Here is a 17,734-nt window from a genome sequence, read left to right on the forward strand (position 1 = left end):
GGGAGGGCAGACAACCTGGGTTTCACAGATGTCTTCCTGTTGGAAGCGCTCCGATGAAATTACCATGTGTTGAAGTGCTTCCACTGTGATGAGCACATTAACTGCTACCTCCCGCCATGAATAGAAAAACACCTGCTCATTTTGTGGAAGAGGACGTCGGTTTCACGGGATGTGCTCAATGTAACCTGCATGAATTGAGATTTGTGTGTGTGTTGTTTTTTTATTCCCCCATGTTTCCAGGGAGAAATCTTTCAGGAACTGTGATTTGACATAATTTTCATTTTTCATCCCAGCAGAAACCAATTATTCCACTATATGCACAGGGGTGTAATTAGATTTCCTACAGGGTAGCAATAAAGCACTCACACAAGCTGAATTTCAGACACACGAACACTACACAAATATTCAAATCAACAAAGATCAATTTGTCATTATGCTTGAAACATTTAAAATGTTTAAGGGCCAATTTCTTTCCTGCTTATATTAGGAAATGGAGCTTTTGCAAAGGAGGTAATCCTGAATAGCCGCTGGGTGTTTTTGCACACATTCACCAGCTGTTGAGTTTGATGGAAGGGTGGAGGGTGCCGCCTCCCTGCGTTTGCTCTCAAGCACTGCTGCAGCCGCAGTAACATTGCTGACACACAGTCAGCATTTACAGGGGGTCACAACAATACAATGCGTGAACATCAAGCCATAGTGGCTGCCATGGGACAATATATAGGTAATACAGCGGAACAGCAGCCTTTGGGAAAATGACTCACCATACGAACCGACAGCCCGGCAGCACAGTGACATTAGGGAATTGATTAATACACTAATGTACCTGTAAGCCTGTGCCAGTCATAAAGAGTGGCAACTGCTTACAGGCAAGAGGGTCTAAAAACATTTTGGAGTTGTTTTAAAAAAATAAAAATAAAATTTACTCCCAGCCATTTTCACTGAAGCAACCCCCTTCGCTTCCGGCTGTTTTACTGGATTCTGACTGATTTTGCAAGGCCCACAAAATATTGTGTTCTATTGCTATAAACACATGGAACCTACCAAAAGAAAGATTAAAGTCTCTTCTTTCATCAGGAAAAAAGAGAGCATATTTCTATGTTTCCGTTTTGCAGCAATTAGTATTATTAGTATTAGTATTATATATAGCTAAATTTCATCATTATACACAAATTTTTTTGCAACATGGTCCTGGTTAATCTTTTATACTCTGCTACCACCCGCTTGCCGTTTTGTAATAACTATCATTGCTTCAAGTATTCTTTTCAGTTCAGAGGCTGCATCCAAAAAAAACAAAACAAAAAAAAAACATTACGTCTTTGGGAGCATGGTGATATTTAAAATAGAACGTATTTATATGTTTTTGGGAGCAAAAGAGTTAAAAGGGGGTGGCCTGACTGTCTGTGAAGATCTTACAAATCATGATGAAAACCCAAAATTCATTACGTTTGCAAGCATTCGCCGCTCAGTGAGATACCAGCTATAAATTTGTCAACATACCAAATATCGGCACCGATAATCGGTCTATCCCCACTGATAAATCTTTTTTTTTTTTATATGGATGACATTGACCTTTCTAATAAACTGTTGCTACTTTCTGACTTCAACTATAAAAAAAAAGAAGCAGAACCAGTTTGTGATTGTAATGAGTATTTATTAAATGAATATGTATTCTTGCCTAAGGCATCGCTTTTGAGGAACAAACCTATTGATACAAAAGAATGTCAATACTTGGTACTGAATGCTGTAAAACTATATTGATCATACGAAAATAAAATCTTAACTTAAAAAGAGAATCTATAATCATCATTGATTTGTCAGGGTGTTTGGTAAAGCCACAGTAGACGTTCACAAAGGTCAGTCAGTGTCTATTTTTGGCAACAGTGGTAGAAAAAAAAATTACAGTAAAATATAAAAAAATTTAAAATAATCGGCACTTTCCTTTCAGCAGTTCTGGCACATTATATCACATTAGACTAGATATAAATGCTGGCACTATTGTGTTATTACAGTGAAGGTGCAGTATGCTGGTGAGGAAGGTGCAGCCATGGTACCGTCAGTCTGGCAGATAAAGTGTCCTTGCCAACACACTGGGGATAAGAACCCGATATAACAGTGGCACGTTGCTATGTGACGACACCTTTGGCAATAAAGGCTCAACTATAGTAATAGCTCACAGGTAAGAATTTCAAGCGTTACAGAAGATAGACGTGTACAAAGTATAAAAACAGTGGTACAAATTGGTGTTGAAAATGTAAAAGGTCACCGTGGAATACATGTTTCAAATGCATGAGTGCTTCGTTAACATGGAAAGAGGATGCTGCAGCAGGTGAAGTGGGCTTGTTAAAACTTGTAGCTGGTGCTGCTGGGAAAAAGACATTCGCTCGGCAGGTTTCAGTCCGCAAATTGGGCCACCACGCTAACATTACAAAACATTCACATCATTGTCTTGTACCTTAAATTTCCACAGAGGGGACCCCTCATTAAATTAAATATGCAAAGGCAGTAATCCCCACAGTTTTATCTCATAGCTTTTTTTTCCCGCAGAGCTGTAATCGAGAGACTGTAATTTGAATTTTTAATTACTTATTACAACCTTAATTGTTTTTCCACCCAACCATTTTAAGAAACTCGGATGTGTTATTTCATCCCTCACCTCTCTCCACAAGAAAAGAAGCGATGAGATATTCTGAGTATTTCAACGAGCCGACTTCCTCCGTCTTATGTTCTTCTTTAGTATGGCTCCGACTTGAGACGATGGTATAGGCAGCATGTTAACACCATCCCTATTACCTGCAAGTTGCACAGAGATCGACAGTAAACACACATGCGCTCATTTGTCAGTTTTCAAAAAGTGAAGATTTGCTTACCTGTACACAGGCAATCCCGACACCCACCGCTCCGATGATCTTGAGGTGGTCCTGGATAAATTTCTCCAGTTTTGCGATACAGCCACCCTAAATGGAAAACTTAAGTCCTCATGCTGCAACCAGTGATGTGCTATGTTTATAATTTGGGTTATTAATAGCACCGGGACCACAAGCACCTGGCACAGACTCACCTCCACCTTGTAGATGTTGGAGGGGTGCCCCCCACGTCCACACAGCTCGGATGGAGTCTTGCAGCAGCTGTCGGGCACCACCCTGCCGTCTCCATCGTTGGAGCGGATCCAGACACTCTTCTCCCAGTCGGATGAATTGTTGCTCCCACAGCACTTGAACTGATGGGGGAGAGAGACACCGAATACATAATCGTCTATTAGGAGAGAAAAGGAAAAATTAAAAAAAACTTCTGATAGTCGCAGATCAGAAATAATGCTCCGTAAACCACATAAAAGAGAGAACTGCTATGATAAAAACATTCAAATGATGTATGACTGGTTTGCCTCAAAACCTGTACTAAATTCAAAAACAGCCACATTCCATTTTCCAAGAAAAACGTATTCTACATACACAAAACCTAAACCTGTGGTGTTGATCTTTTGTCAAGATAATCCTCCCGCCTCACTCGTGTTAATTTTGTCAATGAAAACTAAAAAATTATTTTGTCCACACACATTTTTAACCGGACTAAAACTAAACTAAACTAGACTAGAATCCTCAATAATAAACAATAACTGGGACTAAACCAGTATGCATTTTCGTCGACTAATGAAGACGAGACGAAAATGTGCTTCACTTAATAATCACAGGACTAAAATCTATGGACATTTTAGTTCGAAAGCAAAGACGAAACAAAAATGACATGATTTTGTAAAATCCCGTCTCTGCTTATCTGTCATGTGACAGACACACCCACTTTCAAATCTGCAGCTAGCGAGTGCAACATGCACAAACAGGTGGATTCACGGTGAAAGGTAAAAAAAAGAAGAAGAAGTCAATTATAGTTAGAACGTAACATTAATCCAACGGCTATAGCGTTCCAACCATAATGTTAAAGCAACCGCTAACTAATGCTGGCTAATTTAGTAGCTCACAGCATGTATCCATAGTAGCTAGTTGTTTTTCATCAAAAAGATGAGACATTTTTATGTGAAATAGTTTCAGATTCTAAATGTTCAACATAATCTGCTGACAAAAAAAATATACAAGGATAAAATGCTTGTCCTGACTAAAACTAGACTAAAACCTTGACAGTTTTTGTTGACTAAAACTATCTATCCATGCATCCATCCATTTTCTTAACCGCTTAGTCCTCACAATGATCGAGATGAATAAAATAATTTTTTTCTTGGACTAAAATAAAGACTAAAATAGATTTATAGTTGACTAAAATTGGGCTAAAAATGAGGTTGATTAACAATGATAAATAAGCGTGATTGGAACTGGACTAAAATTGAGAACAAAAATTCAAACACTACACATCACAGGTGTGGCATATCAAGATGCTGATTAGACAGCATGATTATTGCACATGTGTTCTTTAGGCTGGCCACAATAAAAGGCCACTCTAAAATGTGCAATTTTGCTTTATTATGGTGGTCTGGGGGGTGAGGGGGGTGTCAGTATCTGACAAAACTACAGTTTTATGCAGCATTCAAGGAAAGTGAGAAGTCTGACTTTTCCGACACCATACCGCGATCGTGTTGAACTCGGAAATCCCACTTGCGAAGTCAGAAAAAAAGGGAGCCCGACTTCACCGTGACGTCACTACAAAGGTGACCCCTATGGAAACGCAGACCTTCAATGGTAAAGCAGAATTTACTGGAGTATAAAATTAGATAGCTTTCTTCTTTCATAAATATTCGACATATTCACGTAAAACAACGTACGTGACGGTATGCCGCTATCTCCCCGCATGAAATTATATGGTGAACTACTGAACTGTATGGAATGCTTGTGAAATATGATAAGTACATAAATGAAGCAAAATTGTGTGACGGCAAGTTGGCTGGAGTCAAAATGTGTTTTGAGGGCCAAAAAAAACAACAACCCAATGTATCACTATCCGCAATTTGGGTTGTTTACTTTCGCCTTGAACACGTTCGGGTCGGAACTGGGAAAATCCAACTGGGATAATTCTGACTTCAGACCTTCCTTGAATGCAGCATTAGACAGATTCGTGAACAATATTTGAAGGAAATGGCCTTTTGTGTATGTAGAAAAAGTTTTAGATATTTGAGCCTTGCTCACGAAAAATTGGGGCAAAACCTAAAGTGTTGCGTTTTTATTTTTGTTCAGTGTAGGCATTTTCAAATAATTTGATGCCCCCCTGAATTTCCTTTTGAAAAATCAATACATTTTACTGATGAGTATTTGAATTACTGGAAGTTTTCATCACTCCAGACGGAATAATTAAAATTAAAATAAAAAACTATGTTGTATATATCAATAATCTAAAGCACTATTTTTCCAGAGTGATCGCATTTTATGACCAATTTAAGCAGAAATCTACAATAGGTACAGTACCAGTAATTCCAAAGGGTCGACACTTTTTTTTTTCTTGCAACCCAAAATGAGCCTAACGTTTGCGTTGGGTAACATGTATGCAAATACTTACCTCCTGTTGCAGTTTATCCACAGCACTGGTAACATGCTCATGAGTCTTCTGTTCATACTTCTGGATCATGGTCTCCCTTAGGTTCTGCCTCAGCTCCTCATTTAACTGGCCACAGACACAGATAAATGCACACACAACTCACAAGGTAGCCACGCAATTCATCACAGTCCAGCACAGACCACGGCTGGTAAAAAAATGAGTTGCAACTTTTAATTTTGCAGCAGATGAGATGAATATGCTGTCTTTATGATACACGTTGTGGACAAAGGTTCTAATACATGGAGAGGAAGCAAGTGCGAGTGTGTGGCGGTTGATGTATGTTTTGTTCTCAAGAATGCTCAGTGGCGGAGCAGGGAGGTCTGGAGGGGCTCAGTTTCTATGGCAACAAGCCAGTGGGGAAACCACTGTAAATCAAAGCATGACAGAAATATCAAGGGAATGAATGATGGGAGGAAATATAGAGGACAGAGTGAGATTAGAGAGGGAGGGGAGAGAGAAGAGGAAAAGGAAGGTGCCAAAGGTTCAGCACCACCTGTTCACACTTGAGGAAGACAAGTGAAGACAGCAATTAAAGAGTCGACGCACCTCAGTTGGCTTGCCGAGATTGTTCATCTCTGTCGTGTTGGTATTTTAGCAAGGTGTAATTCAAGTTTATTTGGATTGTAGAATAAATGACCAAAGTCAAACAAGAAGTAGAAAGAACTGACAATGTGACATTTATTTGCGCTATTTCCCCTAAGATGCAGAAAGCAAGTCATTGACACATGGACTCATTTATTACAGCTGGAAACGCACTCTAAAAACAATTGGGTCAAAAATGACCCAATTATGGGTCAAAAATAGACAGATTCACTACCTGGGTCAATTTGACCCAACTTTGAGTCAAAACGTGGGCCATTTTGTATAAAACAACCCAGAAAACTGTGTCAGATCGTCTACTTGGGTCAATTTGACACAGCTTTTATTTTTAGTACAAATCAACCCAGAAAATTGTGTTAGATACTCTACTCGAGTTAATTTTATCCAACTTTGGGTCAAAAATGGAGCCATTTTGTATAAAACAACCCATAAATTTGGGTCAAATCCTCCACTTGGGTCAATTTGAACAAACTTTGTGTCAAAAACTGAGTCATTTTGTATAAACCAACCCGTAAAGTTGGGTTAGATCCTCTACTTGGGTTAATATCACCCAACTTTGGGTCAAAAATCGGACCTTTTGTCTAAACACAACAGAGAAAATTGGGTCAAATTGACCCATAAAGTGTATCGGTCCATTTTTGATCCATAACTGGGTTATACTTTTGACCCAATTGTTTTTAGAGTGCAATGTTAACAATGAACTCTATTAAGTTCTTATTCAAAATGGGCAAAACACAGGAACTGTGTTCTGTGCAAAGTCCAACTTTCCTTCTCTGCCTCGTTCTCTCTCTTACTGAGCAACTGACCAGGACAGTGATGACCTTTGTAATAATGTGTCTACATGTGAGATGCGCGTTTAGTTTAACTTTGCCTCTCCTAACACCTGCGGCCCACCATTCAATCCAAATGTAAGACAAGAATATGCGCTGTTACCAAAGGTTTTAACACGTGTCCCCTGTAGAAATCAACTTTGTCCTTGCTCGATGGCAATGCCAGAATAGTCCCAAATAACTTTCTGTCCAGCACACGCCAGGTGCCATCTTTCTCAAATTGCTTCTTCCAATAGTATGTGCTGACCTCTGGTGTTGAATGCTGTGCACTGCAACGCAGAGCAACAAATAGCTTCTGTGCGTTTTTGTGAGCATAATAGAACATTTGCTTATCTTTAATACGATCTCATGACATCTGCATGCATTACATCAATTTTGATGATGTTTTACTGGCTTTGTTCTAGGTGAAAAGCAAATAATGTAAAGCAGAATTATAGGATCAAGGGGTGAGTACAGCTATCAGGTGCAAAAGAGAAGAAAAATAAATGTAGAAACATCACCCACATCCACCTACATTGTTTCATGCTTTTGTATAGGAGCACGATGGCTACAGTGACAATGATGGATGGTGGTGAGTAAAACAGCGCCTGTGTGCAGGCATGTGTGGTTTATGCAAAGCGGCAACTTTTCCAATATGATGAAGCGCTAAAAGATATTATGTGTCTGGAGACAGCACAATGACGAATGTCAAGCAGCATCGAAGAGCAGGTCTCATTTGAAATTTCATTTAAAAACTATGAATAATAATTTTCACTGAAAAGCAAAGCAGTGTTTTTGGAACATAAAACTGTGAGTTTAATTTATACTAGAATTGTGTTGCTGTTTTAGGAAGTCATCATATATGACCTTTTTTTGCTCAGTAAAATCCACCTTATTTTCTACAAATAATCATAACAATAAAATGGAATAAACAAGGGCAAGGCAAAATGACTGAGCAAATGTTCTGGATAGTTTAACATGAGCCTTACTGACTGTGAGTGATTTAGGAAAGCAATGGGTGGGAAAATGTGCAGCGAGCCTAATGTTAAACTGTGCTGAAGAAGGCTGTCAGATCCAGTTATGTTTCACATTTAATACAGCAAATAAGCACAGCAGTTTGTTCAAACCCCAGTGGGAGCAGTATTAATGTATTTTCTTCAGTTTTTTGTTGGTTGGTTTATTTATTTGTTTTGCAAAATAGTGAATACACGTTGCTTTCAGTATCATCAAGTCTTTTAAAAGGCTGGCACTTCCTTCCTGCAGCGGGCTCCTCATTTTCAAATAATGCAGTGGCTGCTTCAATTACAGCATTACATATCAAGCGTATGTCAAGATTAGCAAGGGAAATCATATTGCTCAAGGTGTGCTGATTTTAATCAAATCTGAGAAATGAAGGTACTGCAAAACCCCAAGGATGCAAAACAAAACATTTGTAATAAGATAATAAGGCTCGGGGTGCTTACTTTAACCAGTTTTCACTTACCTGCCGATAGTAGATTGTAGCCAGGACACCAGCGATGACCTCCAACAGGAAAATAAACAGCAGCAGGACAAAATACTGGAGACAGATAACAAAATTAATAAATTATAGCAATCGATATTCAGAGATATATTGCTACTAATAAATAAGTGCTTTAACTCAGTTTAGCAAATAAGGAATATTCAGTACAGTAAGGTTTTGGAAAGACTTTGAAAATGTGTGTTTGTGTGCGTTTAAATATGTATTTAGTTATGAACATACAATACCACACTCAATGTGGGTACTGAAGAGAAGTGAAAAAGATTTTGTAGATTAGTCAGTAAAGCCAGTATCGCACTGAGCGGTGAAGGCTTGTGAGGGTGTGCGCACGTGCGTCACGTGTTGTTTTTGCCAGGGTTCGTTCAAGATTGCAAAAGGTTGACAAACGTTCACAAACTGTTTTTGTGGTTACTTAATACTTGCAAACTAATACTTTTTCTTGTCAAACATGTTCAAAATTTCCTTGTGACAACAAAACCTGTTTGCGAACGTCTTTGCAACCCTTTGCAGCCTTGAACGAACCCTTACGGGAAAAAAATAACACTCGCCACGTGTGCACACCCTCGAAAGCCTTCGCCGCTCAATAAGATTTGAGATTAAAGGAAATGAGTGACATGAATAAAGAAGTGATTGTTGGTTGGTCCTAAAATTGTTTTATGGAATTAAAACACAATCCAGCAACAGTAAATACTTGAAAAAAAACTGTTAAGGAAAAAATAGCATTAGTATCGGTAGGCTACAAAGGATATGGTATTAAAAGTCTCGCAAAAGACATCTTCATCTTGCAGAATTAAAATACTTTAATTTTCCGCTTTTACATTTTAGGCTCTAGAACATCCTGGCCCCGCTACGAACTGGCTTCGCCTAGCCTGGCTTCCACTGCTTCATTACAACAGGCTCAACTGAACTCTGCAAGACACTTGCACACTCAAATTGTGTCACAAATTTCACTGGTTTTGCCATGATTCAAAATATGTAGTAAATTACATCCCATCAAATGCAAAAAAAGATGAAAAATGAATTTCCAGGTTTAAGCAATAGAAACATAGCCATCCCTCACAGGATAAAAAATACAGTATACGATTAATCAGCCACCGATTATGATCGGCCGATTATTGCCCTTCAAACATTGGCTCAAATGGCCGATTATTTTCCTCTTAAAAGGTTATCATTGAAGAAAACCGAAGTTTCCGACACTGTGAAAGTACCCTGAAGGCACCATTTTGCTTGTGTAGCATTAGCAGCTAGCAAGTGAGTAGCGTATGTTATTCTGGTTATTCTGTTGTTTCTAAGCGTCCTTTAAGCTGTTTAACGACGCCCAAGTTGGAGTTAACTGTAAAACTAAACACACGACGATAAGAATTCATCCACTGTATATTTAAATACAAAACATGCTTCGTTTTTAAAACATCGCTAGCCTAGCGCTAATGCTAAAAGTGACGTTAGCATAGGCTTTGGGAGTGTTTTTCCTTCAAACAACGAATATTCACACACAAATGCTGTGGGAACACAATTTTATGCATTAAATATATATAATATATTTTTTAAATAATCGCCAGATTAAATCGGTAATCAGTAATTTTTTGTGCCAAAAATCGGTATCGGCATCAGCCTAAAAAAATGCATATAAGTCGGGCCCTAGTATACAGTAGAACCATATTGTGTTTTACAACTATTTCAATTTCACATGTAACTGTGGATAAAATAAGTAAAGCTTGAAATCTTGAAGCCATTCACTTTTATGACTTGACGGCGGCTGACACTGTCTCGCTCACTTAAGACCAGCAAATGAGCGTGTGCAGTGGAGTTACTTGCCGCATGAGAAAACGCCTACATCAGTCGGCCAACCAGTGATGTCATGACCCTCCTCGGCCCTACGTCTAAAATCAGGTTGCAAAAGGTTCTGAGGAATGGTTCCATTGTAATCGCACAGCCCCGAAAATGTGTAATGGAAAAAAGAGCACACATTGAGGAACCCGGCTGCTTCAGGGTAAGAGCGGCTATGTGATTGGTGAACAGTGCCATTTAAAGTAGGATGGTTCGAACTACGAGGCCAGAAAAGTCACTATCACACACTAAAACCTTGGCCGAGTGAATAAGTGTGACAGAGAAATTGTAGTTGGCTGCAGAGGCGCCTACACCAGTGGACTCATGATCATCTAGCAGGCATCTTAAGGTTACAGTGTAATTACTGCCAACATGACTCAGCAGGCTGATTCACAGGGCTGCATTTCGACTTCCCTACAGTCTGTGTCTGACTTTGCCTCCTCATCTTGATGAGACTGAAGTAGATAAAAAAAAATTTTAGCATCGACTATTGCTCCTTCACCTTTCTACAAGCACATTTGTAACATGATGGGGGGGAAATATGCAACAATTGTGTTGCATCCATACAGATTGAAAACAAGGCCCGACACAGCACCTGCACATCCACCAAGTTTTGACCATCATTTAAATATGAATAATTGTCATAGTGCATTCCAAACTGTATGCCAGCTAGAATTATTGTTCTGAGAAATGTATATCTGATGTTCATAAGCCAACATGTTACAGTTAAATAGAGTACAAAATCTCTGACAGAAACTATGGTATACTGAGTGGCTTTGGTCATCACTGGTTAATATTTTGTACTAGGCATGTTTTCACCCAGGCAGCGCCTGTTCTGTGGGGGGTTTTCTCTGAGTGGCCTACTCCAGTTTCCTCCCACATTCCAAAAATGTGAAGTCATTTAAGACTCTAAATTGTCTATTGGTGTGAATGGTTGTGCGCCTGTGTCTATATATATGCCCTGTGTATGACTGGCAACGATCGTAGGATGTATTCAGCCTCTCGTCCAAAGTCAGCTCGGATGCCCAGCTCACCCATAACATAAATTAAGGCAAAGAGAATATAAAATTAGCCTGCAAACTGAGCAGCCTGACATACATGAACCGCAAACTACAAGTATGAAGCTCTCGCTCAGCTTTTCTTCAGCTTGCAGATCTGTCAACCTGAGGCCTCCCTTTAAAAAAAAATAATAATAAGTTTTATGCTGATTATAATCACTCAAGAGGAAATTCAATTTATACTCTGCTGCATGACAAAAAATGTTGCACAGTGCACACGGAGAAGCAGAACACACACACACACACAGAGCCATCATGATTCATGATCAGGATGCAGTGCAGTCTAGCATCCCTCCCAGCAACTAGTTGCAATGTTTTGCCTGCTCAGTTTCCAAAAGCCTCCAAATCCTTACAGATGAGCTCTTGCCACCTCCACAAGAGCTGGAAAAAAAAACAGCTACAACAAAATGATTTGTATATGGTGCCTAATTGATCAACCCGGAATAAATGAAGGTGCTCTAACAAGAGTTTGTAGCCTCTAATGGGAGCACGTAGACACAATAGTTCCTCCTCTCCCACAATCATGAGTGAATTTGCTGACACACACACCACACCCTTCTTCCTGTGAGTCAGGAGAATACATTAGTATTTGTTCATCTTCTTTAATTAAAAAAAAAAAAAGAAACTACAGTACATCTTTTCAAAGCTTTACAGTTGTGCACTAGAGTGACAAAGAGTCAGCTGGTTTACGATTCAAACCTGTGACATATAGATAAGAATCGTATATCCTCAATCACACTGCTCAAGTACTTCTAGGTAAGGCTGCTCAGACTCCGAGCAAACACAGGAGCCCCATGAATCAGTCCCTTTCGTCCCTTATGTTTGCCCTCTTCGACAATTTCGATAGAATCTCTCCTTGCTGACAAGTTCATTCCATCATTGTGATTCATCGGCCTAATCTCAACTCTTCAGGAAGCGTGGGGCATTTGAAAATACACAACACACACACACTAACACAACCCAACAGTTGTTTTAAATCACAGAATGAGAACAGCTTATTATATGAATTTATTCTACTGTTTACACAATAACGTCAGTGATGTTTTCCCCTAACTCAAATTCCATTTCAGCGAACTGGGGTTCGCTGTTTGTTTTGGCTGGTTGAAAGAAGAAAAAAAAGGCCAGAGAAAATGGGGAATTTGCACACATTTTACAGATAACACATCCTTTAAGTTATGCAGTTTGGTGTGCTGGGTTAAAAAAAAGAAAGAAAGAAAAAAAATCACTGCATCAGACATATACTAACTCCTTTGCAAAGGCATCATGCAAAAACTATGGTGTTCAAAGTCAAAAATGATCAAAAGCGATTCCGTCATGACAGAATAACACCATGGTCTGCACAGCAAATTTGATGATGCTGAGACTTTTGAAAGTTTCTGAAATGCACTTCAATCTCACTTTATTATCAAGCTTACTTGGCATGAAAACAATTTAGAATTGTAAATCCTTTCCCACTTGTATTGAAGTACAAAGACAAGATATTTCATGATCAAACATATGAGTGGTATTTTTTTTATTTTTTTGTAAATGTTCTCTCAGTTTAAATTTGATGCCACATATATATATATATATATATATATATATATATATATATATAATTTTTTTTTTTTTTTTTTTTTTTTTAACTAGTACATGGGCAAAAACGCAAAGAAAGTTGAGGAATGCTAAAAAATTAATAAATAAATAAATAAACTGTTTGGAACACAGGTTAATTAGAACGTGAGTGTCATGACTGGGTGTAAAAGGAGCATCCGCCGAAAGGCTCAGTTGTTCACAAGCAAGGACGGAGTGAGCAAATCCAAGTCCAAACTTTTCCTAGCATACTATTGCAAGGAATTTAGGGATTTCGTCATCGACAGTCCATAATAGCAAAAGATTCAGAGAATAAGCGGCAAGACTGAAAACCAACCATGAATACCTGTGACCTTTGATCCATCAGGCAGCACAGATGGCATCACAGTTGCTCAGGGCTCAAGCAACGACCAATCACAGCTCACCTGTTTTCTGAAGCTGAGCTGTGATTGGTTGTTGCCTGAGACCTGCGCATCTGTGATGTAATTTTCACTCGAAAGCAAGTGGCAAAATGGCTGCCTTCTGATGTTGATAAAAAACTGCTGGATTTTGCTGCTTAACTCATATTCCACTAATGCAATATTAACCAGAATACCATATTTAGACTAGGGCTGCAAGAACATGTGATTGTCAAGAATTTTTGGCGGGGTTGACTTCCCCTTTAAAGTAATGATAAGATGTACTGTGATAAGACTTGAGGTTGAAGTGGCCCGCGCGATACACACACACACTGTTTTCCATTTGGTGTTTCATATGCAGCTGTGAGGTGGATGTTCAATACCAGTGCACAGTCTCTTACCACTTGCAGTAGCCTCCTCTTCTCCTTGAAGGTGGCACAGCATCCCAGAACGCCTGTTACCATGACGATGGCTCCAGCGAGGACCAGTATGTAGGCAGAGGCAGCATATGTCATTGAGGGGAGAAGGCTGATGTAGTCGCTCTTTTCGAACAAAGTCCAAACACCCACAGCCATCACAACGCCCCCAGCAAGCTGAGAGAAGAACACAACAGGAGTCAGATCTCGAGAGGAGTCAACAAATGAATGCGTGTGAACCGAGATACGCGGGTTTCATGTCAACACTCGTGCTGTGGAATTGGAGTTATTGAAGTGAGCGTGAGATGGTTTATGACACCTGCATCTATTATCACCATTAACAATTGACTTTGTACGTATGTGGTTCCAAAAACAAGGTAATACTGACAAAAGGTGCTATGGGAAAGGAACAAAAGAGACAAAAATGATGCAGTACTATGCAACAGTCAAATCCAGCATTCTCATTGTCTGTGCTACTACTTAGAAGTACAGTGGTCCGTCGCTACTTTGCGGTTCACTTATTGCGGACTCAATCGGGGATTTTTATTTGGGTCCATAACATAATAAGTCAATCGCTACATATACTGTAGCACCATTTTAGACGAAAGTGCATCGAATTCTTTATAAAAATATGTTGATGAAAATAAGCATTAATATTCACAATCATGCATAAAGTATAATAAAACGAAACGTACAGCATTCCTGCTTGATAATTCAACATGGATTGCATTTATATACTGCACGTTAGTTTAAACGTAAATAAAATGAGTCATTAGCTATCCAAACAATTAGTAAACCTTTTTTAATGACAATGAAATATTTTTAACCTTATTATTTAAACTTTTTTTTTTACGACCTCTATTTTGCAGAAATTCACCTATCACAGGTGGGCGTGGAACATATCACCTGCAAAAAGTGAGGTAACACTGAGGGATGTTTGATATCACTTTTTTTCCCGACCAATACGAGCACTCAACTATTGTTGTCAACGATACCAGGTACCGATACCACTAGTACTTACTTATGATACATAAAAAAAAAGTTTTAAAGAAAAGGCCTATATATCCCAATATTGCATTTTCCCTTAAAATTGAATGAAAATTAATGGCAATTTTGTACTCTATTCAACTTACAAATCAAAGTACGGAGGGAAAAGTTGGACTCTTATTAGCCTGTCACATACATTTCCGCCACGTCTGCTCGATTATGCTCACAGCTGATCACCATTATATCACAATCCTCAATCACATAATTATGGACCAAGCGGCTAGTCCTACTTATATTGCCTCGATTTAAAAGGTAATCGATTTTTTTTTTTTTACACAGTTCTCTCTTTGTGGGGCCAAGTAGCCTGTGGCCCGGTAGTTTTCCCTTGCCTTCATGGTGGATTTAGATCAGAGGATAATCAATATTTGTCAACTGTGGGCCTATGAAGTCCTTTGAGACTCTTTTGTGATTAAGAGCTATGTAAATAAATCTTTGCGGCCAACAAAGGCGATCACTTGCCTATCCTTAATTATTACTATATGTTTAGGTTAACACATGGAAAATGGGCTAGAAAGTTCATCATTGGGGAAAATAAAATAAATTATAAAAATGTAATTGTGAAGACATGTAAAATTCTTATTACAGAGACTTACCCAGAAGAGGACGTTGAATGTGATCAGTAGGTATTTCAGGCAGATGGTTCCACATGTTTCTTTCTTCTCTTCGTGTGCGGCCATGCTAAACAATAAACCAAACACAATACATTTAATCTTATGCATTTCGGTTTGTTTTGTGACAAAAATACATTTGAAGTGCTACCTGAGGAAAAGAACGACTAACAACTCCACCGGAATGTAATTTCCATTTACATGTATTGTATATACATTGTGCTAGGTGTATTTTAATGCAGTGTAACTTTTTCAAATTTTACATTTTCAATGGTGTTTAAAAAAGGAACAAAACAGAAAGCAAGACTGGAATTCAAGGTTAAGTTGCATGTATTTACATATTTAGCATAATGATTTGAGTTTGTGTGGGAAGAATAGCAGATTTGTAGTGACTCGTTACGGCCACTACATATAGATGACTAAGCACTAGGTACAAGCTGAAAGTCATTGAGCTTTTCCATTGATTTTACAACCTTAGTTTGAATATTATATGAATACTGTTTCACAATATACGTCTTGATCATTGCCAAGACCTATAATACAGGAGGCCCTAGAATCGCAAGATCTGAAATATAAAGCCCATCATGGAAGAACTCTCACCATTTGCTGGCACCCCTTTTCAACTCCACCTTGTATTTGCCAATTTGCTAGTCAAGCTCAGACTTGTCCCGCTCCAGATGCCTCTTATTGACTCTCTCCCCCTCCCTCTCCCTCCAAATGGTGCAATCAATTTAGAGAGAGCACACGAGTGAATCTGTCGACCATCTATCTGCTGGTGGATGCTCGACATTTAACATGTGCCTGGAAATTAAATGCAAACAAGAGCTAATGTTTTCTTGTTGCTTTCTTTGCAATTATTTAGTGCCAAAGAAGATACAGTTAGGTAAAGACAGCAATGTGTTTCGTTTCAGACCGGTCTTAATATAATATCCCTGTAGTATAGTAATATGTTTTAAAAAGTAAAAATAAAAAACATGATTTAATGAATGACTGAATCTAATACTGTAGACTAATGTTTGAACAAACATTTCAAGTGAACTAATGGTAAGAGACCAAATATAATAAGAATAAGACTTATTATCGGCTGGGCTGATTATCGGTGGCGATATTTGGCATTTTGACACTTATCGGCATTGGCCTTTCTTAAAAAATAAATAAATTAATTAAATAAAATCTTCAAAACCTTAAAACAAAAAACTCAACAAAAAAACTTTAAACAGGTTGCAAATCTGAAAAGTTGTTTAATAAGTAAATACAATTAAATATTGGAGTTAGTTAATCTCACATGACAACATACAATTAAAGTCACTGCTTCTACATCAATTTCATGTTTATGTTCAGCATCCAGCATGAGGTGTACCTAAACAATATAAGACCCAAGAAGTACTGTACATCAAACTGAGCAAAGATCCATCCATCCATTCATTAATAATGCTCAACTTTGCTAGAACACTGTAAAATACTGTGATCAAAATATGTTTACTAGTGTGGTTGTAAATATTTGCAGTGTTGTAGAATTGCACTGCCTCCTACTGAGCATCCACATCAGAATCTTTCGATGCAGTTCTTGCACCCGCATTGACATTATTAGATTGTGATGACTGCGTGTATCTATTAGAATCTATCCTATGTGATGCTCGGGGAGCATTCGGGTTATTTCCTTTGCTAAGGATTTGTAAATAGCTTTGTTAAATTTATTTAAAATCACATGGTTGAGCCTCACCTGAACACCCCCCACCCTTGTTCAATGGTACTGCCTTTACGTCACTTCACTATAAGTCTCATCGAGTCTTAAAAATCGTTTGAAATGGCAATAAACGTATTTTGTCTTGAACACTGAATATTGACTAGTTGGGTTTTAAATTCTAAGCGATAAGGAAGCTGAGCTAAAATGCTAACAGGGGCACATCACTAAGCTAACACTAGTTGTGTTACGATACTTAGGGCTAAACAGTATGTTTTCATGTTTGAAGTATAATTTACCTGGGTAGCACAGCTACGTGGTGTTAACAGGCTAACAGACATTGCATGTGTCATTTAGAGGGCGAAAAGATGTCATCGCTGTAAAGGTTGGGAATGGAAGTGGCCCGTGTAAGGTAAACCGACTAAGTCGCGCTTTCACTTACCTGTTATCTGTGATTAAAGTCTTGACAAAAATGTACACACGAAGTCTAAATGTTGCTTGTTTGTTTCCCCCCTCTCTCTGAGTCTTTTAGTTCACAAGACTGTCGAGCGAACGAAAACTATCCCACGGTTGCGAACCACACAAGCTCCACCCCAGGACATCTTCCGGGACAGCGCGTCTTTTTTCTGTCCGGATCAAGGCCACAATTATCCTTGCCCAA

The 17,734-nt window shown here is 38.6% G+C and overlaps 1 protein-coding gene across 2 annotated transcripts; it reads right to left on the reverse strand.

The window, feature by feature from the left end:
• Positions 1-1,630: 1,630 nt before the first annotated feature.
• Positions 1,631-17,688, reverse strand: LOC147177427 (CD151 antigen-like). 2 transcript variants are annotated; one of them, XM_086072044.1, is made up of 8 exons: positions 17,516-17,688; positions 15,375-15,459; positions 13,720-13,911; positions 8,428-8,502; positions 5,497-5,601; positions 3,059-3,252; positions 2,868-2,954; positions 1,631-2,790 (listed from the first exon to the last, which is right to left on the reverse strand). In XM_086072044.1, exons 2-8 carry the CDS (start codon positions 15,456-15,458, stop codon positions 2,787-2,789), a joined length of 741 nt encoding a protein of 246 aa, XP_085928170.1. In that variant the 5' UTR covers position 15,459; positions 17,516-17,688; the 3' UTR covers positions 1,631-2,786. The 2 variants fall into 2 exon arrangements, with proteins under 2 accessions (XP_085928170.1, XP_085928168.1); XM_086072042.1 differs by having other exon boundaries at positions 3,059-3,217; positions 17,516-17,686.
• Between the last annotated feature and the right edge of the window lie 46 nt (positions 17,689-17,734).

Source organism: Leptonotus elevatus, chromosome 3, assembly GCF_054856555.1.
Source record: "Leptonotus elevatus isolate MCC_2025b chromosome 3, RoL_Lele_1.0, whole genome shotgun sequence".
Taxonomy (NCBI): domain Eukaryota; kingdom Metazoa; phylum Chordata; class Actinopteri; order Syngnathiformes; family Syngnathidae; genus Leptonotus; species Leptonotus elevatus.